At 31.2% G+C, this 26,139-nt stretch overlaps 1 protein-coding gene across 2 annotated transcripts in view; it reads right to left on the bottom strand.

The window, feature by feature from the left end:
- Nucleotides 1-4,597: 4,597 nt before the first annotated feature.
- LOC136981558 (alkyldihydroxyacetonephosphate synthase, peroxisomal-like) overlaps nt 4,598-26,139 on the bottom strand; it is a 48,710-nt gene continuing 27,168 nt past the window's right edge. For both annotated transcript variants that reach the window (XM_067277879.1, XM_067277887.1), the window contains 15 exons: nt 24,425-24,499; nt 24,275-24,346; nt 20,228-20,307; nt 20,062-20,142; nt 19,815-19,994; nt 19,694-19,748; nt 19,414-19,541; nt 17,798-17,849; nt 14,435-14,574; nt 10,096-10,145; nt 9,928-9,997; nt 8,830-8,891; nt 8,570-8,759; nt 8,448-8,505; nt 4,598-4,746 (listed from right to left, as the gene is read on the bottom strand). In XM_067277879.1, coding sequence (XP_067133980.1) covers nt 4,625-4,746; nt 8,448-8,505; nt 8,570-8,759; nt 8,830-8,891; nt 9,928-9,997; nt 10,096-10,145; nt 14,435-14,574; nt 17,798-17,849; nt 19,414-19,541; nt 19,694-19,748; nt 19,815-19,994; nt 20,062-20,142; nt 20,228-20,307; nt 24,275-24,346; nt 24,425-24,499 — 1,415 coding nt within the window. In that variant the 3' untranslated portion in view covers nt 4,598-4,624. The remainder of the gene's footprint in view (nt 4,747-8,447; nt 8,506-8,569; nt 8,760-8,829; nt 8,892-9,927; nt 9,998-10,095; nt 10,146-14,434; nt 14,575-17,797; nt 17,850-19,413; nt 19,542-19,693; nt 19,749-19,814; nt 19,995-20,061; nt 20,143-20,227; nt 20,308-24,274; nt 24,347-24,424; nt 24,500-26,139) is intronic.

Raw genomic sequence — 26,139 nt, forward strand, 5'->3', positions numbered from 1 at the left:
AAGCCTTAATCCCGTCCATCTCCCCCAGTGGGGGGAATTTCGACATGTATATTATATAAAAACACGTGCGTATTCGAATGCAACGTTGTGTCAAAATTTCAAAGGAATCGGTAGGAACAAACGAACGTTATATTTTATTTATATAGATAGATAGAAAATGATCTGCTTCAGTCCATTCTCACACGAAAAGCAAACTTAGGTCGTCGGAAGTTAGCGCCATCTGTTGGACATAAAAGCCTTAATCCATATATAAATATATTTTTGAAAGGGGGAAATGGTGTAGGGGTATGAAAAATAGATAGTAGCCGATTCTCAGACCTACTGAATATGCATATAAAATTTGGTAAAAATCGGTAAAGCCGTTTCGGAGGAGTAAGGTAACTAACATTGTGACACGAGAATTTTATATATAAGATTAAATTAAAAGATATGTTGTTAAAATTTATTATTTTAGTTATAAATTTTTAGTTTGAATTATTTCATGCATTATTGTTTGTCTGCTGGTTTTTTCAATACCATCTTTAATAACAGCTGTCATATAATTGAAGTAAGAAATGTGAACAATTACTATTGTGCCGCAAGTAATTAATGTTTGACGTTTAAAACAGTGGTTAAGACTGCTAACAATAGTACATTATTAACCACATGTTGAGGCAAATATCACAAAAAGTTTTTCCTGTTTATCTGAAGAAAATGAAAACTGTAACCAAATTTTGATTACAATAAGTAAAGTTTTATAAACAGACATTTTAATTTAAACATTTTGGGATCTAATTCCAATAGCATTAAATGACTGATAATTGTATCCATGATTGCAATAAGTGGCCTTTATTGTACTGCATATCATATAACTATGTTGATTAACTATCACTATGCTGATTGGACATCTGTTGTTAATGTGCCTTATGTGGCACTCAGCCATCTAACTCCACACTGGAATGGTATACATATAATATATGGTATATATACATGTTCCGGGGTTCCTGTTATAAATTAAACATAAAAAATAATGATAATGAAGTACAGTTTCTAGGCTAAGTTTAAGCTGTATACTGTAAGTTGGCTGGCATACCATACTATAATACAGTGTAGTGATGCTATTTAGGTATATTGTGCTTCAAACCAACATTTAATATTTTAATTATTTAAATATAGTCTTATTAATGAAAAGTTGGAGATGTGCAGGTTGTCAATATATGATCAATGGACTGATAAAATTAATTGCAAATGAAGAGTACAATATACCCATATTATGGTTTATTTTTTATTTTTTTAGTTTATTATTAATTTATTTTAACCATATTATAAAATTAAAATTAGAACAATAATCTTTTACCGAGCAGCTCCAAACATACTTCATTTTGCTGTTTGGGTCCTAATATGCAAGAATGGCAAAAACAAATGGGCACCCAATTTTGTTGTTAACTCTTTCTGCTTTGTAGATACTAAGAGAACTTTTCATCACAGGTTTGGCCATCAACAGAGTGTTGGATGGTAAGGAATGGGACTGAAATATTCATAAGCCTTTTCATAAAAAATCTTGAGGTTCTTAATTCAAATCTAGATTTCCCATAGTGGCAGGTTGATGCTTTACCATCTTGATTGCCCATGAACCTGAATTATAGTTGAGCATAGTCATGGGGTTATTCATATCATAAGCTCTATCAGTCATTGTTATATAGAAAGTGTTTATTGGCAGTCATTTCGCATTTATTTGTTGTAACAGATTTTTCCCTAATTGCAAAACTAATTAATTTTCTTCAATTCTGTTGTTTATAAATTGCAAATGATTATAGTATAACAAGATCCATATACATCTGTGCCAGAAGAGGACAGGGTGAACATTATTGAATTCAATAATTCTGGTTGAATGTTACAACTCAAGTTGCAAACATTATCAAATTTAACCAGATCACAGATGATTCAAAGTATTCATATATCATTTTGCTTCAGATGATGTGTTAATAGGGTTTGATTCCTCAGACGTAATCAACAAATAAGAAAAGGGCTCAGTGAAAAAGATTTGAAACAAACCACAGTCAAAACATTTGACAATCTTGAAGTGAAGTCACATTAGAAACATTTTTTCACATCAAACTATTTGAAGTGAATACTTGTCTGGATCTTTGTTTGATTGGCATATGTATGTGTAGACAACTTTAAGAACTAATCAGATGATAGTTACAAAAAGGAAGTATTGGTTGACCAAGCTATGAAGCCAAACTTAGGAAGTCCCAAGAAGTGAGATGCTTTGATTCTCTTTCTCTTACTATTGCAGATTTCAGAAAAAGATTTGTTGCAAGCTGATATTTTAATATAACCAGAAGTTTTCACTGATATGAAATTATTTTGTGGTTATGTATATATGATATATATATATATTAATGTAGAAAAGTCCTCCTTTATCTGGTCACAGAACATATCTCTCATTAAAAATATTCATCTGAAAGTTAACAAAACCAAAACTGTTCTCCGTTGAAATGTGAATACATGATTTCATAATTGTTTATAGTATATAAAAATTAATTTTCAAAAATGTCAAGGTCTCCATAGCCAAAGAAGGCATGTCCATTTTGGTCATTGTAAATATGGATGCTTAGGAATTGGCATTTAGGTTATATATAGACAGTTTCAACGTTTTGAGAGCAAATGAGATGCATATTTTTATCCATATGTATTTAGGGTATGCAAGTGTCTGCATGCATGGAAATTTTTAGAGGCATTTATTTACTCAGTTCTCTTCAATAGTTATGATTCCTTATCATATGTGACAAGAAATCATAAAAAGACTGCCCTAACAACAATAGTTATCTAACATAACATTTGTTATTAACCGTAGAACATTAAAATAGAACTGAAATACCAAACATAACTTAAAAATCTAAAATCATCAAAAATACTGGGAAAACTATGAACCATTATTTATTGGATGAGTAATGATACCTAAATTACCTTTTGAATATCAATCAAAGGGGGAGAGCATATTAAAAACATTTTGAGCAACAGTGGTCTTAAGACCTAAATTATAGACTTCATTATGATTATGTCTTGAAACATTATGTATATGATGATTGTTTCAAGATGTTTATATATAAGGTCTGGTCAAAAAAGTATTTGACCTGAGGTCAAGAAAAAAATATCTATATCTGTTAAACACTAGTCTCATTCAAAATAGGCACCTTATGGGTTTACACACTTCCTCCAGTGATGCTTCGACTGTTGGAAGCAATTTTTAAAGTCATTTATTGGGATTTCAAAAAAAGTTGACAATCATGCAGCAATGTGAAGGTCATGTTATGCCTTCTTTGGCTATGGAGACCCTGACATTTTCTGTCGGGATGATCATGCTTTTGTCTTGGGGTTGAACTCAGACTCAGGTCTCAACCAGAGATGAAATCAGGATCAGCATTGGCACAAGCAATGTGCACTTGAATTGAGGAGTTTTGGAATAAATTTTGCCAGAACTTGAACCACCACACTTTCTCCGTTGTTTCTTCTTAAACGTCTACCAGGACATTCATTTATTTGAACTGATGTTATGCTTTCTTTGAAATGACAATACCACTATATTTTTTCAATTGTCTCTGGTTGAATGTTACCAAATTTTTGACAAAATTGAATGCAAATTCTTTGTTTAACATGTTCTGCCATTTTTGCTTAATCTCTAATCCAATAATAACAGCATAAGCATGCAGCCATCATGGCTGCCTGACAGTGACTGCAATGTAGAACAGGCTCACCAAAATTCACACACATGCAGTAGGGTCCTAGATCACATAACATAATCTCCTCCCTAGCTTGCAAATACTTGCAAGGAAAAAAATAATGCCAGATGCTTTTTGATCAGATCTTGTATATCTAATATTCAGTTGTGAATTTGGTAACATTCACTTAATCATATCCAATCATTGATGGTAATCTTCACAATCAATGTTATATCTTCTACCATTAACAAATGCTACTTTTGAAACTTTGAACACATCATTCTTATTTAATATAAAGCTATGTTAAAAGTTACGTTATGTAGTGAAATTTGGCAAAGAAATATCTTTTATCTGATAATATCTAGCATATTATCTAAATACCATTAAAATTAATTATTTTAGACAGATGATTGACCTAAAATTTCCTTCTATTCATTAGAACCATTGAAATTGTAATGAATAGAAAGATGATGATAATCCTTTAAGAAGATAAAATTTTCAGTTTTATTTGGATAGTCCTATCTATTAAGACAATTTTTCAGTGATTTTAGCCTTTCTTAAAAAATTATTTTTCATGTTTAATTACCATTTTACAAAATTAAACTTTAAGGTTCCAGAAATGAAATTATCCACCTTCAAGATAAAGTACAAAAAAAGTACTCTTCTCTCTACTATTATTTACTACTATATTTAAATATACTTTAAAATTCAAAGTAAGTATATATGTAGTCAATTATATTTTTTCAAAATGTGAAGAAAAATTATCTCAAATTTTATATTCATTTATAATGTTGATTTAATATACTTGAAATTATTTTAGTTAGTTTTAAAAAATTTAACAAATGTTTCTCTTCAATTACATAATTATATATAATATACAAATTCATTAAAAAACAAGCTCATGTGAATAAACTAAGATTTCAAAGTAAATTTCCACATGCAAAAATATTTTCTGGGTCAATATATTCTTTAATGGCTTTCAAGATGCCTATTCCTGGTTCTGTTAATGTGTTAGCAAACCATTTTTTTCTTATCTTCCCAACTGTAAAAAGAGAAAAATTAAATTAATTCAATTAATATTAAAAAATTAGTCTTTTTTTATTGAAAAGAAAAAGTAGAAAAATGTATTAATTTCTCAGTATTTCATTTACAACATGAGGAAATATAAATACTAAAACAGAATCTACTTGAAAATTATTATATACTACATACACATGCTGTGTTTATTGCATTGGATAAAAGAGTAATATATGAAATAATTTTAATTTAGATTAGACAAGGATTATCAACTGAACTGGTTCAATAGTTCTTTTAGGTGTTCCACTTCTTTCTGCACTAGTTCTAATTCTACAGTTAATGAATTAAATGATAATTTGAAATATTTTTGTTAGTAAATAAAGATGCGATCTTTTCAAATTGCAGACCTATAAATTCCCACTGTTGGCTGTCTGCCCTTCCTTAATTTAGAGAATGGAGTTAGATAGATGAAAGCCGAGACCAGATATGTAGTTAATCGGGGCCTTGTGTCCCAAAGCATTCCATATGAACTTCCGATGCAAACCAGAAGACGTGTTATTTCAATTCAAAAATTTTCTCTTGAAAGGAGTTAGCTAGATGACTGGCATGACTCTGTTGCTATATGCTCTCTACTCTCCTGTTAGTTTAATTTTTAATGATATTTTTAATTTAATTCATAGCCCTGCATTGTGGTGTTGTCACAATAAATATTTGTTTGTTATATTAAAAGTTATTTTTAATCTAATAAATTGTAGTTTTATTCTATGAAAACTGGAAACATTTATTAACCTCAAGAAATTTAGCTGCTATATTTTTTAAGTTTTTTTTAATACCTATGGAATCGATAAAAATAATTTAGCATAATAAATTCACAATTTTATGTTAAAAAAAAAGGTGCATTATTATAAATAAAGTTCCTTTACTTAAAGGCTTCTGCAGCATGTTGTAAATCTCTGAATGGAATGAAATTTAAACAGCAGATACTTCAATGTGCTCATCATTTATTGGAAAAAATTTAATACAAAAAATTGCCAATGTGTGGCCTCTTGCAATATAAGTCACTTGAACAACTTTACAAATGTTTAATGTGGCTTCTATTGTTAAGCATTTTTTATCATAGAACACAAGAAGTTTAGCAATTCCAGTATAGTTTAAATTCATATTCACAATATGATATCACAACTGAAGGACAGCATTAGACATCTGATACACCCAATTGTTAAAAAAAACTCCGTAACCCAGAAGTCATGGTAGAGAAAAGTTTAGGCACCATCTAAACCATGATACTTCAGTGTATTAATGAATTAGGCATTAAAGTGTCATCATGTAGACTCACCTTTACACAGTTTACTAATCGTAAAAATGAATAACTGTTTATAAAATTTTCTGTACATTTGATTATTACTCTGACATGATTTCATTCATTCATATAGATTTTATGTCTGTGTCTTGATTTGCCATTTCTCAGAATACAATGTCTATACATTTAACAGTATAACATATTGGATCATGATATTAAGTTGATCTTAGAAAATTTTTTGTTATGCTTTTTTCAATTTTAGACTAGCACTACTGCAGTTGTTTATTTTTATAGGATTTATTCTAAATATGAGCTTCTTTCCAGAATTTTTGATTATAAAATATAGTTTTATCTTATACAGTGGGTGTTTGGTTAACGAACACTTTCGTGAACACCTCACACAACAAACAAAAGAATAAGCTACATACGCTGCTGGCCATCCAAAATGCAACACCAAGAAAGACCAGAGATATCACAACCAAATTTATTTGGGAGATAACACGTTGTACAAAGATCAAATGGTTGAAAATACAGTCTCTTGTGAAGTGAGGAAGATGATGGAATCAGTATAGAGTATTGCTGCCATTGCTGGCTATAACCGCTGCTACATGCCTCGGCATTGAGTCAAAGAGGCTTTGGATATGTTGTTGGGGTATAGCATTCCATGCTGCTTCCACATATTGCCAAAGTTGATCTGGTGTAGCAGCGGTTGGTGTATCCCAGGCCAGTTGTTCTGCAATCATCGACCAGTTGTTTTCTATAGGCGAGAGATTGGGAGAACGAGGAGGACAAGGCAGCAATGCAATCTGATGGGCGAAGAAGTCGTCTTGAGCAATGCGTGCCACAGGTGGTCGCGCATTACCCTGTTGGAATGTGGCCGTTGGCAAGCTCTGAAGGTATGGGAGGACACCAGACTCCAACACCTCAGAAATACAGTGCTGGCTGGTCAGTGTACTGGCAATGCGTACTACGGGGGTGCAGGAGTGGAATCCAATACCACCACAAACCATAATACCGGGTCTAGGACCAGTATGGCAATGCATAAGGCAACAGTTCAGCAGTCTCTCACCACAGTGCTTTCAGACTCTAATCCGACCATCATGGTGTTACAGGCAGAAGCAGGATTTGTCAGTAAAAACAATGTCGTTCCATTCGGTTGTCCATGTCCATCATTCAGCGCACCATTACCGGCGCAAACACCTGTGGTTTTGACTCAATGGTACTTGCAGCAATGGATGCCTTGCGGACATTCCACTCTGTTGCAAACGACGTTGAATGGTATGCATGGACACTGATTGTTGCACAACAGATCAAATTTGTTGTGATATGGTTCGTGATGTGGCACAGTGATCCATCACTGCCATGTGCACGATATGCCTGTCATCACGTGCAGTGGTGCAACGAGGTGGGTGCAATCAGTCTCGTCGGTCCATCATTTCCTCCTGCATCCAGCACAGTTGCTTTGTTATGTCCAACACAATCACCGATTTCTCTGAAGGATAATCCACAATCCCTATAGGCAACTATTCTTCTTCGGTCAAACTCAGAGACATGCTCGAAAGACATTCATTTTCTTCTGCGTGGCATACTGAAGCTGTTTACACCAAAAAAATGCACGAAAGAACAATTCCAGTACTTCAAAATGGCCTTCTATTCTCCCTTTAGTGCTTGCAGGTGGCACAACAGGCACCCATGATGTGCATCTACACTGAAATGCTAATCATTTGCATATCTCATTGCCACAAATGCATGGTGCAAATTTTACTTGATTTGGATGGTTCCTTCAGGGTGTTGCATTTTGGATGGCCAGCAGTGTAAAATAATGAATAATGAATTGATCTCCGCTTGTCTTCAGGTAACAATTCGAAACTTTTTGGAGTGCGGGAGATATTGACGCCGATATCTGCTATTAAAGATCTTTTGAAGAATTGGGAGGATGTCAGAACAATGGTATCCAAACCAGGTTGAGGTTAATAGGCTTAGGGATCTCTACAATTACAATGCTATTAATTACTTCTGAAAAATTCTGAAGAAGAGAGAAAAGCAATCGATATTAGACAGATTCTTTAACAACCACAAATGGGAAAAGCATGACATATACACAGTCTTGCCTTTTTATTAATGTATTTTTATTATTGCATATATACTTTCTTACTACATTTATTTATATTTTTTTTATTTTTGAGGGTCTTCAGAATGAATTAATCAAATTTCCATAAAAACCTATGGTAAATAGATAATCAGTTAATGAACGATTCGGATAGCGAACAAGTCTTGGAATGAATTATGTTCATTAACCAATCACCCACTGTATTGTATTATTGAAAGATAACATTTGTAGTACATTTATATCAAATTATAAGTGTTTAATAAATTAATTAACTTATATTTTGTAAATATATTTAGAATAAAAAAAATAAATTTACCTCCATGATGATGTGAAAGGCTTCCTCCTATTTGCAATATTTCATCCCTAGCACCATCCTTTAAATTCAAATAAGTTATTCTTTGAAGAGAGAGAGAGATTTTTATGTACAAAAATGCTTACCTCTAATAACTTGTGTATTTCAACTGGATTTTCAAGTCCTCCTCGATTAAATATAATATAAAAATAAACACAGGCACCAGTTTCGTAACATTGAGTCACACGACTACTAACTAATGGCATATATGTCATATTATAAAACTGTGCATCTCTGATCACTCGATCTTTTACGTTTTGTACCATGTCAGTAATTCTAAAAGTTAAAAAAGTAAGTTATCTAAACTTCATTATTTGCATTTAAGCAAAATAGCATTATTATTTACCTATCCCACGATATAGATGTTTCAAAGGATTCACCAAAAACTCCATACTTTAGTCCTTCATCCTTAAAAAAAATATATATAAAAATGTATAACATCACTTCTGTAGATAATTAATACTATAGAATAACTAACTTGTTATAATGAATTTTATTTTGTCAACTTTAAGTTATTTCTGAAGAAAATGAGACTAAATGTAAATCTTAATATTATGTAATGAAGTCTCATTAATCTGAATAAAATAAAGACAATAATGGATAAAACTGCTCTTTATTGAAAATGATGCATTTTGGATTGAAATCTTGCCAATATCTCTTCAGGTTAAGAAAAATTAAAATGATATAAACATTATATACAGACCATAAAGAAAAACTTAAAAGTTATTAGGCGAAAATAATAATTGTAATCCATGTATAAAATTTGCATGAATGTATCAAAAGAAGTATAAAAACTGAATTTGAACTGCATGCTGAAACTCACTTGTCTTACTTTTGTGTAATGTAACTTCATAACACAAAAGTAAGAAAAGTGAATTTTTATAATTTATAAAGAAAAATTAACATGAATTGTTTCTTAAATTTACAATTTCATATATTATACTAGAAAGCTATTTTATGCAATATTATTTTTTAATTTTTGATTATTATTTTAAATAAACCATCAATGGATGATTTATCAACTTTTTCAGTACAGTAGAGAGTCGTTAATCTGAATCGCCGGTTATCCGAATGATTTTCATTCGGACTGTGTCGTGCTGAATCGAACGTTTTTGATACTAGATTTACTTCTAAAGTATAATTTTCATGTTTTTATATTCTTCAACATATTTATTTTGTTTGTACAAAATAAAGAAATAATTTTTAACGACACAATAGCCTCGATTATTATTATAAAAATTTTCGTTAGTGTTGAATTTTCGTCAATTTTAAGCCTAAGTGACACGCAACGAAGAAAAATTTGAACGTCGGACAGGTTAATATATTTTTTCGTACATAATCGGTTATCCGAACAAATCACTAATCTGAACAACCCTAGTCCCCAATTGATTTGGATTAACGACTCTCTACTGTGTATTAAATATATTTTATGAAAGAAACATACCCTGAGATAGGCTATAATAAACGTTAGAAAATAACCTAATTTGCCATTTTCTTCACCTGCAGCAATTCCACTGTAAGAAATCATAAAATTTATATCATTAATTTAAATAAATGAAAATGTATTAGAAATTCCCATTTTTATAAACTTGTATAATATAATTTAACTTACCCATACTTGCGAGCAATTTGATTTAATTGCGAATACAACAATTGTACATTCTAAAAAAATAAATTTTTTCTTTGAGATTTTGGTTAGGTAGATAGAATGAAAGTATAATTGTTAGAAATATCACCATAAGTTATGTTTAAATACATGACTGAACTTTGAAATTCAAACACATTTTTTAATTTCTATTCTCTCCATTTTATTATTATTTAGTTTTGAAAATATACTGGTCTGTGAATACAAAAGTTTGAAAACATTTCTATCAACCTGCAGATCATTGTGAGATTTTCAAGGTACCACATTGCATAATTTATAAACCTAACATTTTCAAAACATTCAGTTTTTTAATAGGTGAGGTGTCAAATATATTTATATATAGTGTGAAAGAGAGCTCCTAAAGCTGTTGTAAAGTCTTGAAAGTTACAAATAATGAACCTCAGATAGAAAAGTTGTCATCAAATAAAGTAGATTATGCATTAAATGAAATATTTGGTTCCTATAATCATATTTTCTTTTTACTTTAAGAAAAATAGCAATAAATTCTATATAAGTAAAATTTGTAAGCATTTTCTTTTTTAATTGCTGAAATTAAATATTTGACCTGTGATTTGGAATCACTAAATTTCAAACCACAGGTCCTTTGACCCACCTTTGGGAAAAGATTCACCATTACTCCTATAGATAATAAAAACACTACAAATGGTTTTTCTTAGCTTTCACTTTTTTTATTACAAGTTTGAAAAAGGAATTATGTACATTACTGATCTCATTTTACAACTACATAATTAGCTAAAATGTACAGATTAAAGATTCTATTACTATGATATTCTTGTCTAGTCTTAATGACTTGTGAGTACTATTAGTTTAACTTCAGAGTGAATGATGAAGCAGCGGTTGCTCAACTTTTCCAGCAAACAGGAGACCAGGAAGTATAATAATTTAAAATTATACTAATATATAGCTATAAGTAATAACCAGAGCTTAAAATGGAGTAATATTTAATTATGATAAACTTAGTGTCTTAAATTTCTCTATTTAAAAAATAACTCAGTGAAAATTGTGTGTAAACACGTTATAAAAATTTTAAAAAAAATCTTGTGTTATTAATAAATATAAAAAGGCAAAAGGCTTAATTTTGAGTAGAGAGATGTTATTGGCATTTAGAGTTTTTTTTGAAAACAAAATTTTCACTCAAGATATGACACACAGGCTCCTGAACATTTGACATTTTTTAATGTTTATTATTTATTTTTTCTCCATAGCTGCTTTAAAAAACAAATTACAATAATAATAATAATACAATAATTTTATTGTATCATATAAAAATGATATATGTGCAATAAATTTTTTTACATCCTTTAGTATATTTTCTGTAAAAAAGCTACATTGAGAACTTTGATTTTTTTTAAATGTTCTTAAATATTTAATTTTGGAATACTGCTATTTCTCAATGATAGACATCAGTATTTTGTTTAATATCTGGTACTACTATGATTTTCTCAATGCCACTTCTGATGTTACCTTCTCACTTGTCAACTCCCAATCTGGCTGCTCTTTTCTTAGTTTTGAAATGAGACAGTTGCATCTGGCATCAATTATTTTACATACAAGATGTGGCAGAAAAGTAATGAGATTGGCATCACTGAGAGTGATCTAGCAACATTGTGGACTTCCCTTTCATATAGCTTGTATGTCAGTCCCTCCTAGACATCTAGCTCAGTAAGTTTCAACTACGTGATCCTAGAGAGCGTGATAAGTGAAGTATTATTTTTGTATTGCATTGCAGAAAATGAAATAGTGAAATTTGGAGCAATGGTGTACCATCAAATTTTGTGTTAAGCTTGGTGAACCTGCGAGTTTGACCTACAAAAAGTTGCAATGAGCCTATGGGAAACATTCCTTATTGTGAGCACAAGTTTTTCAGTGGCACAAAGCATTTTTGGAGGGCCTAGAAGCAGTAGAAGACGAACCTCACTCAGAGGAATTCAACATCAAGAACTGCAGAAAGTGTGGAACGAGTGAGGGTTCCTTGAAAGGGTCAGAAAAAGGGTGCTTTCGAGTCAGACTGGACATTGCAGACACTTAGATGCTCCACCATGACAACTCCCCCTATCATGGCCATCTCCATCAACCAGTTTTTGACAGAAAAAAAAATTTCTGTGGTTCTCCAGGTCCCCTATTTGCCTGATCTCAGTCCATGTGACTTGTTTTTGTTCCCCAAAATCAAAACCCATTTGAAAGAACATCATCTTCATACTGTCAATAACATCCAAAAGAGTGTCACTGCGTTCCTGAAGGCGATTCCAGTTGAAGTCTTCCAGCACTGCTATGAAAACTGGCAACAATGCCTCCGTCAATGTATAGCTGCCCAAAGGAACTACTTTGAAGGTGATAACATTAATGTTGGAAAAAAAATTAGTCTCATACTTTTCTGCCACACCTTGTATATTCTATACATTTTATTGTTATTATATTTGTAATACAATATAAAGCCAATTATCATTTATTTTTACACTCAGATTTTCATTGATCTTATGTTTAGTTTTTAAATTTTTTGCAATGTGTGTTATACTTGTAAGATCCTAACACCATTTTTTTGCCTATTGTATTGTAAGTCTGTAATATATTCAATTAAATTTGTTTGAAGTAATTTTTTTTCCCTCTTATGTAAGTAAATTATTAAAATTTCCTATATGTGTATTTGTTTATTTGATCATTTGCTTTTTGGCCAAATGTTTGTTTGATCCTATTCAGTGAAATATCTGTCAACTGAATGTCCAACCATGGACATACCTCTATCTTCTCATTCCTTGACCTTTAATTATCAATATTTTATAGTATCAATGACCTATATGAAGGAATAACCCTGCTAAGTTTCAAAATATTTGGTTCATCCAGTCCTGAGATATAATACAAAATACATGTTGACATATACAATTTTAAAAACACCAACTTTTTTAATGTACATTTTTGGGCTCCTGGAGTGTGACAACCTTGTCACAACATCCGACGAGGTGCAAGTAACCCAGAAATGCAAAAGAAGGGAAGAGACAGAGAAAAGAAAGTGTGGTGATAGGAATCACAGACAGAATTTGACCAAACTTGTGTTCCATGGAACCCTAGGGTTATGCTGATAAAATTTGAAGTTCTGCAACAGAATTAGTATTTGAATTCTAACTAATAAATAAAGTTTCTATGAATATTAATAATTTTTGAGAGAGGAGACCTACACACAGAATGCATATCTCACATTTGTGGAAAATGAAATTTGTGGAGTCTAGTGGTGAGAGAATGAAATCATTCATTTGATCCTTTGTTTTTTTTTTTTATCAAGGTGAAAAGGGTTTTTCAGTTAAAATAAGTTGGAAACACAGCTGCTCTACCTAACCTAACTGGAAAAGTAAAATTAGGTCAAGGTCATTTGCAAATGGTTTGTAAATTTTTCAGTAAATCTCTAATACTTATACAGGTATCATGCTTTGCATTTATTTAGTCAATTCAGACATTTTATTAAAATATTTTTCACATGTTTTGTTTCTATTTGCTAACACATTTTCAATAAGTTCTGAGAAAGATGATGTAAAAATTACTTATTGGAGAAGAGTTACAAAATACCATCTTGAAATGTTGATCTTTCAGCTGTTCCTGGAGAAAAGAAGTCTGCAGGTGCTAGGTTAGGAGAGGGGCAATTGTGGGAGTAAGGCACATTTTTCCTGGATAAGTACTCTAACCAAACAAATTCATGTGATATCTACACCATGACAATGCACTACCAAATTTTTGAAGTCTGGTCACTTTATGAAATGCCTTCATGATGCTATTCAACATCTCCACATCATTTTGCATCAAATGTTTCACAATGAGGTTCAAGTAACTGCAGCTCTCAAGGTAGTTGCAAAAATGGCTTTGCTGACTGCTTCCAGAAGTGGTATGGCTATTAGCAGAAGTGCATATCTACAGACGGGAAGTACTTCAAAAGGTGGTGTTGTGTAACACACTTTTCTTCCAATAAATAATTATTTTCTTAAAACCTCTGTCTCAGAACTTATTGACTGAAGGGAGTCTATGTGAGTTTCTTGTTTAAAATTTAAAAAACATTAATGTACTAGTGGGTTATTGAGATGAGTGCTTGATTCCTTTATAAATAAATTCATTGCTAGTCATCAGAATATCGCAGTTAGGTTTGGCACAATCACTTTAATATACAGATAAATTCCAGAATTTATATATTTAATTATAGAAATCATTAGCCTTAAGAACAATGATGCATAACTGTGTTGTGTGTAAGGGTAATATATAGTATTTAAAAGTATATCATCAGAAATATTAAACTATAATTTACCATCTTGCTTCCTTCTAAAAGAACTGTTGTCACAGCAATCTTCTTCAAATCATACCCTTTTACATATGTTAGTAGCATTTTCTTAAATGATTTTAACATTTTATGTAAGGTAGATCCATCCTCCGTATTTAGTGCCTGACCTGTTAACATTAAATTTACATTTTTAATATACAACATTTTTTGTTAAACAACAGAATTTCAAATATTTTTATGAATATTATATACTCAGGAGATATATTTATTACTGATGTATGTAGAAAATGTAAGAGGATGTGTTCTTCAGTAAAAAAAAATGCTTTTCTAATGAAGAGCATGACCTTTTTCTGTATAATTTAAAAAAACTGTAAAATTCTTGAATTATTTGATATATTATATATCATTAAAATATTTACACAGTATTCAAAATAAATGTTAGTGATTAGTTTTATGATCAATAGTATTTGTTTCACATTAATTTGTGTATATATAGAGGATATAGATAAAAATGTACCAGGCTATATCTTGCTTCTGCTAAGTATTAGCTAAGTACAAGTGTTCTAGGTATATATAGATAATTGGTATGGGTTTTTCAATGATGTAATTTCCATGCATCCCTGATCCTCCTCCTCACAGATCCAAACTTTTTCTTAGCTCTTATGAAAACAGTGGCACATTTTAAATTACAAAGCATCTCAAAATGAATGCAAAAATGTTTTTTGTCCAGATAAAAGGGAAAGAAATTGGACACTGTGGGTAGGAAAACTGCATGAGGCTTCTCTGCTTAGCCTAGCACACTTAAGGCCAAGCATGGCTGTGCTCACACCATTTTCTTTGTCCATTTTTTGACGCCTTTAATAACATCATAAAACTTTTCGCTGCAAAACTAGATTCCTGAATAAATTTTAAATAAATGATTTTTTGAAAACATTGATAAAATGAATCATTTATTTAATAAATGTATATCAAAACAAAATAAGAATATTCATAAAATACAGGATGTCCAAGAATTATTCACCTCATTACAAAAATTTATTAAAAAGTCAGTAGAGATAAAAAGAAACTGATTGCTGTAGCTTATAGAGTAACTCAGTTTTTATTTACATATTAGGTTCAGTCACCTGAACATGGACGTTATTGGTGTGAACAATGTCAAGTTTGTACTCTTACGTTCTCCATATGTTTTGAATCATTTTAACTGTGACGTCAACAGAGTCTGCGTAATCCATGCCTCAGTTTTTTCACACTAGTTCCTTCTTTATATACCTTTCATTCTATTTTTGATGCCCCCACAGGAAAAACTTTAAGAGAACCGATCTGGACTTCCTTGTTGCATTGAGATCCACTGACTAGTGTGAAGGTACTCCATCCTGCTGAAAGATAACATCTAGCTGCATTTCTTCCAGTTGTGAAATACAAAATATGTAGCATGTCCAGATAGTTGGAATTAGTCACCATGTTTTTGGCAAAGAAAAAGGGACCAATAACCATATCAACTATCAGCGCATGCATACCAGACATTGACTTTGGATCTATCACATTTGTGTTCCTGGAAAGCTTTTGGGTTCTCTGAAATCACAATTGCCACATTTGTGAATGTGACACCACCCCAAATGTGGCAATTGTGTTGTTTAACTTTCTAAACTTTCTAAACATGTGAAAAGTGGATTTGTCACTGGAGACCAACTCATCTTTGAAACAGTTATCTTCTTCCATGGCATGCATACAGCATGGTTGACAAATGTCATTTGCTTTGGTTTGTTACCTGACAGGAGTTTCTGAACAATCTGCAGTTTGTGTATGCAACTTCAGTCTCTTATGGACCACAACATGGACTCTGGATCTTGGAATCTGCAGTTCCAAACTTTCACAATGGATGACTACTGAAACAATGCCTGAATGCTGTTGATCTTGAAAAAGTTTTGGCCTACCTGTCCCTTCTTGGTGAAGTACTATTTCTCTTGTCTGAAATTGCTGTAACCACCATTGCATTGATTGTTTCATCAGAGGTTCTTTATAGAATTTATGCATGAAATGCCTGATAACAGTCACTGGACGCTTGTATTTTCCATAACCAAAAGCAGAAAAGGCATGCACATTGCCTTTTCTGCTGGTGTTGACATTTTCTTGCATTTAATGTTTGAATGCCAGGTTGCCAATCTGAAAAACTTTTTGAGTTTTTCTAAGTTAAAAACAAACTGATTGCTGTGTATGTATCTCTATATATTTTTTAATGAATTTTCACAATAGGTGAATAAATACTTATACACCTTGAGTTTATTGAATTTTGATTTAAAAAAAAAATACTTTTTTAGTTTTCTTTTAATTGATTTCATTCAAAAAATCCAAAAATGTTCTGAATTTAAAAAACTTTAAGTTTTTAAAAATTAATTTCTTCCTTTTAGCATCAAATTTTTAAGGCAGTTTGAGGATGCATTCACAAGTTTATTTTAAAAATTATGAATTGATAGAAATATAATTTAAACTCAATAAATTTACTATCAGCCCTTCTGCAAGCAAGCACAAAAGTATAGAAATTGTCAAACAGATTTGTTTGAACAGTTCTAAGCTTTAATTGTGGCTTAATAGTGAGATTTTTTGTTGGTATGGGTTCATTGTTCATAATCATCAGCAATCTTTTTGCCAAAGGCTACAGTGAATTCATGGACAATACAACTCTAGTTATAATCTGGTAGTTCTATAGAATGGATGATGCCATGCTTTAGGACAACAATGCACAATGTCATATTACAGCTGCTGTTACAGTGACATTATGAAAATGGGGTGCACTGCATAGACTTGCTCACCTGGAGCCCTGATCCTAACCCAATTGAACACCTTTGGAATGAATTGAAATGCTGAGCCCAGACAAGACCAGCAATCTGAACATTGTGGGAGAACTTGCATTGAAGGCAGAAAGGTAGAATATACTAATGAGAGTCCTAACAGAACTGGTAGAAAATCTTTCTCAAATTATTAATTCTATTATAAAAGCAAAAATGAACATATAAATTGTTAGACTGTACAGATTATACACCATACTTCATTAGAAATGCTCAATGACTTTTTACTAGAGTGTAAAATGCATTGGTGATTCCGGAAGAACCTAAAGGTAAAAATATTTGAATAATTATAAGGACTTATTAACATGTTTAAGGTGATTGTATTGTGAATTGTCTGAAAAACCATATTTGCCATTATAAATGTTTTGAAGTTTGAACAAATAATTTTTTAAAATTTTGTGTCAATGTGGGAGGACTTAGGCCTGTTTAGCTTTGTGGATCTGTTTCACTAGTAAAGTGTTAAAATTCTGAAATTCCCTTTGAATATACATGGTTGGCATTTAACTATCAAATCTTATAAATTAAAAGAATTTTAAAAACTTACCAAATTGAAATTGTTCATTGTCAATCAGTCGAAGAGATGCAGGTAATAGTTTCTATAAATTAAAAAATAATAATAATTAATCTCTCTTCATACTTATAAATTTGTTAAGCTAGTTATAATATTTATAAAATTAAATTTTCTATTACTGTATTCAAACACTCACTTCTACACATTTTTCATCTGTTTTTCAAATTGAAAGTTTACTTTGGAAATAATTATTAAAATATAAAGAAAAACAAATGATCAATGCCAATATATATATATAATAATAGATGCATTAATATACATTTTGCAATTAATAAGTACTTGTTGAACAATATATAGGCTGATATAGAGAATTTGATCTTTTGAACGATTATTTGATATAAGAATGTCATGTACGTACATTTCTCATCATGATTTCTAAGGATAATATTTAAGTTTAGAAGATATGATCTATCAGTAATCAGGCTATACCCTGACTAATAGCCTGATAATGAATCCAGCACTACTGAAGCCACTGAGCACTTTTAAGGAGCCTGTGGATAGAATGGACCCTTTTGTCTCACTGCAGACTTTTTAGCCTTTTGTTTTTTGAACATATGAAATATTTACATTGTTTCTTTATTAATAAAACTGCAGTTTCACAGATTTTATTTTCTGTAGGTAAAAATAACATTAATTTTATAGGGGTAGAAAGTATTACAGGCCCCTATAATTTCTAAGTTTTCTCCACACCCAGGAAAAATCCCCAGCTTTCTCCTCTTATTGGTCCTGAGCACTATCATTTGATTATTAATAGATAATTCAAGCTTGGTTTACTATAGGATGTGTGCAACTAATAAATTATTTACATTTGCTTTATTTATTCATTTATTTATTTAAAAAAAGCAATTAATAAAATGAAGTAAAAAGTAATAGTTTTCCAAATATTAAATGTTATCTGAAATATATATTTAGATTATACAATTAAATTTTTTTTTGGTTTTTAATTCATTTGGTCTGGAAAATTTGGTGATAATCTAATCAAAAATAAAATCATTCAAGTTAATAAATCGATTATTATTTTTTGAAATTTATTATTAATTTCACGTTATATAACTTATGTAAAATAGGTAACATAATAAACATAGGTACCATCTCAAACATGCTCTTTCAGATAGCACCTTCTAAACTCTCTATTGGTAGGTGCCATATTTTCAATACCACTTGAGAGTAGGCATTAGTGTAGATCATGTTAAGAACCCACATTATATTTATTTTGATTTTAGTAATTTTTTAAATTTATGGATTGTATGCAATTATGAGTTAGTCACACAAATTATAAGTAAATTTTAAAAATTTATCATTCATTTCCAAATTCATAAAAATCCATACACAGTATATAATAATTGTAATAATTATTATTGATTCGTATATTTTTCTTTCTGTATTTTTGAAAGAGATTTTTTTTTGTCTAGTGAAAGATGAAACCATAAAAAGTACAAAACTTTGAAAATAAAATATTTTTCCATAACTTTTCAATTGCATTTAACTTGAAAAATATGTATATAGTTTTTAAATGTTATTTATATGTAAGAAAATTTAAGAAAGAATAATTTCTATAACTACTTTCTATAATCAGCAATATATTTTACTTTTTGTGCAACTTCCTTAAGAAAAGAAACTCCTGGTCCAAAGGAAGGAAATACAATTGAACCATATTTAACACATTCGGGAGCAGGTCTCACTTTTAAAGTTGCCTCTGTCACTACACCAAGAATGCCTGGAAAATTGTTACAAACAGATATTCAAATTAGCAAACACAAACAAAAAAAATTAGTTTTTATACTTGTGTTGGAGAAAAAACTATTTTATTGAAGAATAATTGATCATTTTAATTTTATAGTTTATCTCATATACAAGTAAAAGGTATACCTTCTGATCCCAAAATAAACTGATGTATATCTGGTCCTGTGGACATTCTGGGAACCTATAAAACATTTTGTTTTTGAAAGCTAAAATTTTTAAATAAAAAATTTGCAATTATGTTAAATACCTGACAATTTTTCTTGACTATTCCCTTAGGTGTAACCATTGTAATGTGCTGGACCATATCTTCAATATTTCCGTAAAGACTTCTTTTCATTCCAGACGCTCTAGTTGCAATCCATCCACCTAATGAACTGAACTCGTAGGAATCTGGTTCATGCCCCAAACATAATCCATGTTTTGATAGCTAAATTGATTATAATTATTACATAAAATTATTTAAAACAAACTATAATTATTTAATTTATACCTACTTCATGCTCAATGTCTTGACCTATAATTCCAACTTCTACATGGGCTAGTAGATTTTCTTTGTCAATCCATAATATTTGATTCTAAAAAAAAATAGTATAGAAATAAAACAAAGGTCTGATTATAGAAAAAAACTCAATATTTAAAAAATTTAACACACTTCATTACCATTTGAGATGTATCTAAAGATATTATCATGCGTTGTTCTGCTGCAGGACATTCCAATGCTTTAGTTACATTTGTTCCTCCTGAAAAATTGTTATAGCTTATCAGTTTACAAGAAGATATTCCTAAATTTTATAATTCATAAAGTAGAATATTATTGAATATAAGGTCTGCAAGATACAGTATATTTATATGCCTACATAGAATAGCAATAAAAAAAAAACAAAATTAGGCTATAGATATTTTATTTTTGTTTAAAATATAGTATTTAAGTTACAACAGAATTTCGGTTATTGATTTTACAATATATTTATATACAAGTAACATAAATTCAGCAAGAATTTAAGTTCTTTTTTCAATCACCAAACAGAATGCTGCAAGTTGAAGATAGGTAGTTGTTTTAAGAGGGTCTCTTATCTAGGCCATCATGGGTTTTGGAAAAGCTCGCAGCGAGGGCGGCTCGATGGCAAGGGAATGTGATTCGACATTTTGGGGACAGAACCATGAAAATATTCTGAAGTTACTTCCCAGATTCGATCCAAATTCCTTCAGAATAGCAGGTCAATGCTTTTTTTGCCTTGGCCATCACGTTAATAGTATAGGAAACAGGCACAAAAGGTACACAGATGTTAAAATCTACCACCACCCACTCACTAATCAAAAGCGTAAAGATGTTGAATGGAATGTTTTTTCTTCAAAAAATAATATTGAGTAGGATATAAAAGTTTGAGGAATCATTTTCATTTTACAATGTATATGAAAGTACGTGAATATTTGATGATGATATAATTTATTTCTTTTTTGAGCTAATACTCATAGGATAGGCTGTAATAACCTAATAAATTCCTGTAAGCAAATTTTATAGGTGAAGCGAAGATAGGTAAAACAAAACATTGGGTTTTGTTTCAAATCGTTAAATATTTTTAATGTAAAATTCGTAAAAACATACCGGTATTATTTTTTGAACAAAAATATTATGGCTGGATGGTTGAGCGGTCAAGGTGGCAATCTACCACTCTGGAGACCTGAGATCGATTCTGGACGGGGGTGGTCCATCGAATATGTTGGGCCCCGTCTCTCAACACCCGGCCGCGCCATTGTGGGTCTGGCCGAACCCATGATGGGCTTGCAAAAAGAGGCCCTCTTAGTGCCCACAGGATGGAGAGAGTAAAAAAAAAAAAGAACAAAAATATCACAATTTGGTACAACAAATAGAAATAAACGAAAGATTTAAAAATAATGAACACATAGTATGAAAAATAGAGCACTCTTTCATTTACACGGAAATTTCACTTATTCGGGGTTCTCGTTACTTAGCGCCAAAATTGCCACTTGGCGATATTTTTATTAAAGAGGCGATAAAAATATAACACTGACAATAAAAACCCCAGTCCGTTTGTCGAACTTCCGTACAATGGGAGTCCCGTGCACCACAGACCTAGCGATTTCATGACGTCACGTGGCAAGTTCTATATGAAAGTACATGAATTTTGATGATGATATAATTTTTAGTATATATGATATAATTCAGTTTTTTTTAAAGTTGTTTGCAGACTTTACCTCGAGATGGCAGCACTAGCAACTATGAAAGCATTAAAAAATGATAACTTTCTTATTATGATGACTTTCTTATTTTTCGTCTCCGGTCCAAAAGTAGGGTATCGTTGAACTCGTCTCGGTCCCATCAGTTCAGATATATACTCAAAGTCCCGAAATTTCATAGATAGTAATCTATAGTATCCCCTTATTTTTCCTCATGTTTAAAGCTTTTTTTTTTTTTTTTTTTTTTTTTTTTTTGTAACTCTTTCCGCCCAGTGGGCACTAAGAGGGCCTCTTACAGCAAGCCCATTATGGGTTCGGCCAGGCCCACAATGGGGCGGCCGGGTGGTGAGGGACGGGGACCGACATATCCGAACGGACCACCCCCCGAAAAATTCCTGGGGATTTTTCGACCCGTCCGGATTCGATCCCGGGTCCCCCAGGGCGGCAGGCTGCTAACCTTGACCGCTCGGCCATCCGGCCCATGTTTAAAGCTTATACAACAAAAGATTAAAAATTGTGACGTCATTTCCCGTTTAACGAAAACAAATCTCTGTAGATATAACGCTTTAACGTTGTTAAATAAGAAACTTATTTCTTTACTATTTTAAATACTATGTCCTCAGAAGCGAATAAGCTTCGGACGTTACTGCACATGGACGTAAAAGACAAATGATATGAAAATAGGGTAGCAAGTCACAGCGTTTTATTTTTTTTAATTGTTAATACTATGAACAATATCCTCACGCGCACATGTTTATTACGCTTCAAATGCCACAATATCACTATATCTGAAAATAAATATGAAAAAAATTTTATTTAACAACGTTAAGCGTTAAATCTGGAGGAGATTGTTTTCCGTAAGCAGGAAATGACGTCACAATTTTTATTTTCTTGTTTTATAAGTGTTAAATGCGAATAATAATAATAGCAATAATAATGCTAATGATGAGGTAAAACAATAAAATAATGTCACATATAAAAAAAAACTAAACTAAAATTCTGAAGGTTCGAACCTGCATGGACTAGTGCCAGAGTATTGTTTCTTACTCCGCTATCGCCACTCCTGAACATGAAACTTCCAAATTCTTTAACGGTGACATAGGTTAAGTACTTAATGGATGTAGCGGGCAATAACAAGAATGACCGGCTCGAAGTATTATCAATTACTCACAATCCTTTTCGCTTAATCGCCCGGTATAAGAAGCCTTCATTTAATTTCATAACACAGAAAAGTTCAGATTATCCATATTCTATAGGTTAAGACCAAAATCTAAATATTTCGGTTACCCGGTCTAGGCCGGTATAATATTCGTGAAAAGTTTAACTTTTCATAAACTTTTCTCTTTTTATATTTTTATATAATTTTTAATAAAAAATTTGACGTTTTTAAACTATAGTAGGCGTATTATTGCTGTTATTTAAGTGAGGTACCACTCTAATTCATTAATCACTAACTCGTTAAGATGTTAATTAATTATGGTGAAAATTGTTATTCGTGCGCGACGTATTTTAAATATTCGAAGTGCACCTCGAGAATAATTACTAAAAATTATTTGTTCATAGCGGAAATGTTATATCCAGTTTTCCCCCCGTCTTTTTCGATTATTTATTTTACCAGGAAAATATGTCTTACGTTATCGTATGTTTTCATTTTATTACTTACTTATAAACGTGTAGAAGTGTTATCTATTTTTCCCCATTAGGTTAGATTTTATTTAATTGATTATAAGTAAAAAATCCATATTTTACTGTACACTAACGTATATTTACTTCCAGTTTAACAAAAATACTCAATTAAAATAGAAAACTAGAATTGAAAATATAGGATGTCATCAAAACAAAATTTCAAAAAAAAACTTAGTTAATCTTGTCAGTACAACGCTTGTCCTTATTACTTTTCGTCAGGGCAACGTCAATTATCTCTGTTAGTGACCTCTGATAGATTTTAGCGAAAGTAGACCAATTACAAAGAAATGCTGAGCATTTGTACATTTGTACTCATTTGCATTCTTATAACATCATTATTTTAACAGAATAAGTTCAATAGTAATGAGGCCATTCATTCATAGAAATACAAAAAATAAGACATAATAGAAACAGGGAGACAATCTTAACAGCATTTAAAGCAATTAATATTCATAATAAATTTAATTTTTTATAACTCATTGAATTTATATATAACTTTTCAGATAAAAAATATCTATAACTTTTTTTTTAAAAATACTCTTTCCTCTCTGAGGGCGTTAAGACAGCCTTTTTAGCAAGCCCATTATGGGTTCGGCCAGGCCCACGATACGAAGACTGGATGGTGAGGGACGGGATCCGGACAGATCACCCCCGAAAATTTTCTGGGGTTTTTCACTCGTCCGAATTCGTTCCCAGATACCCTAGAGCGGCAGGCTGCCATACGGCCATCTCTACAAGACCTCAAGAAGACGCATATTTACTGAAAAAATTTCATCACCTTTCGTAATTGAAAAATGGAAAATGAAAATAGAACAAACTTACCTCCAAAAGGTATAATAACTGCATTGTGACGACAGGCCATTTTTACAATTTGCACAACTTCATTGTGATTATCTAACAAAAAAAAAAAAAAAAAATCATTATTCATTTTTAATCTACAGAAAAGAAAGAAAAAAAATCTGATATAATTACCAGGCCATACGACAATATCGGGAATTCTTTCAAAACATCCTCTATGTAATTTATACACTTCTTCCAATGTATGACCTAAAATTAAAAAATGTAATATTCGGAGTTTTAATAACGTCTCTCTCTTATACAAATCAGAAAAATTACAGTAGAACCTCGCTCAACGAGCATAAGTCGTTCCAGTCTTACTCGTAATGGGAAACACTCGTTAAGCGAAACAATTTTTTCCATAGAAATTAATGTAAAATACGATAATGCGTTCCTCGCCGAAAAATATACTCAAATAATTTATGCATAATGTTTATTCAAAGAAAATTATGCAATAAACATTGTTGAGGAGCGTGAATCATCATCTTTTATTCTAGCGCAGAATGAACCAACCTGGAATGAAAATTCGATTTGCAGAAAACAAAAAGAAATCACATAATTTGTCCGATAAACACACCAAACGATATGCCAAATTCTTGGACTATGCAAAAGCTATAAATATTAGAAATTAATTAATTTGACTAGAAGTAGGCAGATATGTTTCCATCTCGTATTAAATTTAATAATTATAAATAAATAATTTTTAATTTAGACATTTCTGGAATTTAATTTGGAATCGGGTCATTAAATTTAATACGAGATGGCAGCATAACTGCCTACCTCTAGTCAAATTAATTAATTTCTAATATGAAATTATAGCCTTTACGTAGCCCAAGAATTTGGAATATCGTTTGGCGTGTTTATTATATATAACGGGCTATGGTTGTTGTTTATACGTAATATGTGTTGGAAAAAGTTTGGAAAATGTGTGATCACAAGCGACACTAAGATGCTAGCTGAACGAGTGCTAGATGGAGCATGCACACAATCCGGGACTTCCCTTCTCCTGGCCACTCGTTATGCAAAAATTCGCTCGTTAAGCGAGTCATTTCAGCAATTTATTTGCTCGTTAAGCGAGGTTCTACTGTATTAAGAAGATATGAAAAAGATTCAAACATATTATAGCTACTTTAATCCTGATATGTTAGTTTTGTGTTTAAGTGGTGTGTATAAAAAAAAAGAAAAAAGTGACATATCGTATGACTGACTAGTAATATATATTAAACAAATACAATAAAGCCTTTTATTTAACGGACTCTTATTTAATGGCCTTCAATTTAGAGGATAAAAATTTTCTGTCCGAAAGGAAAAATCTTAATTAGTTTTTGTTCCAGCATGCAAGAAGGTTGAGTCGTTAATCAATGAATATAAATTATACAACGTACTGTACATTGTAATAATATTTTATATATATGTTAAGCTCAAAGACCGAAATGATTTAATGAAAAAATCGACCACAATGCGAATTTCGTGTCGAGATTCTTTGCCAGATCGCATTGATTTATTAAATGTGAAAGCGCCACAATGCGTTGTAAACGCTTATTAATTCAGCCATGACGCAATGTGATAAAATAAGTATGCAAAAACAAGTAATAAACAAATTCAAGGGTCAGGAAGAAAAAAATTCGAATTAAAATGTTCGAATTGTTTAAGTTCTATTGTATTTATAAATATTTAAACATATTTAACTATCACTCCTTTACAAATATTTTTTCATTTTCTTTCCTTTACAGATATTTCGCCAATACGGCATTTCACTCCTTTGAAAAGAAACGATTAAAATATATAGTATTCTCAATTTTATTGAAAATTAGCAACGATAAATGCTGTCTAACAACTCATCAATACAA

Source organism: Centruroides vittatus, unplaced genomic scaffold (assembly GCF_030686945.1).
Source record: "Centruroides vittatus isolate TY-2023 unplaced genomic scaffold, ASM3068694v2 contig_1168, whole genome shotgun sequence".
Lineage (NCBI taxonomy): Eukaryota > Metazoa > Arthropoda > Arachnida > Scorpiones > Buthidae > Centruroides > Centruroides vittatus.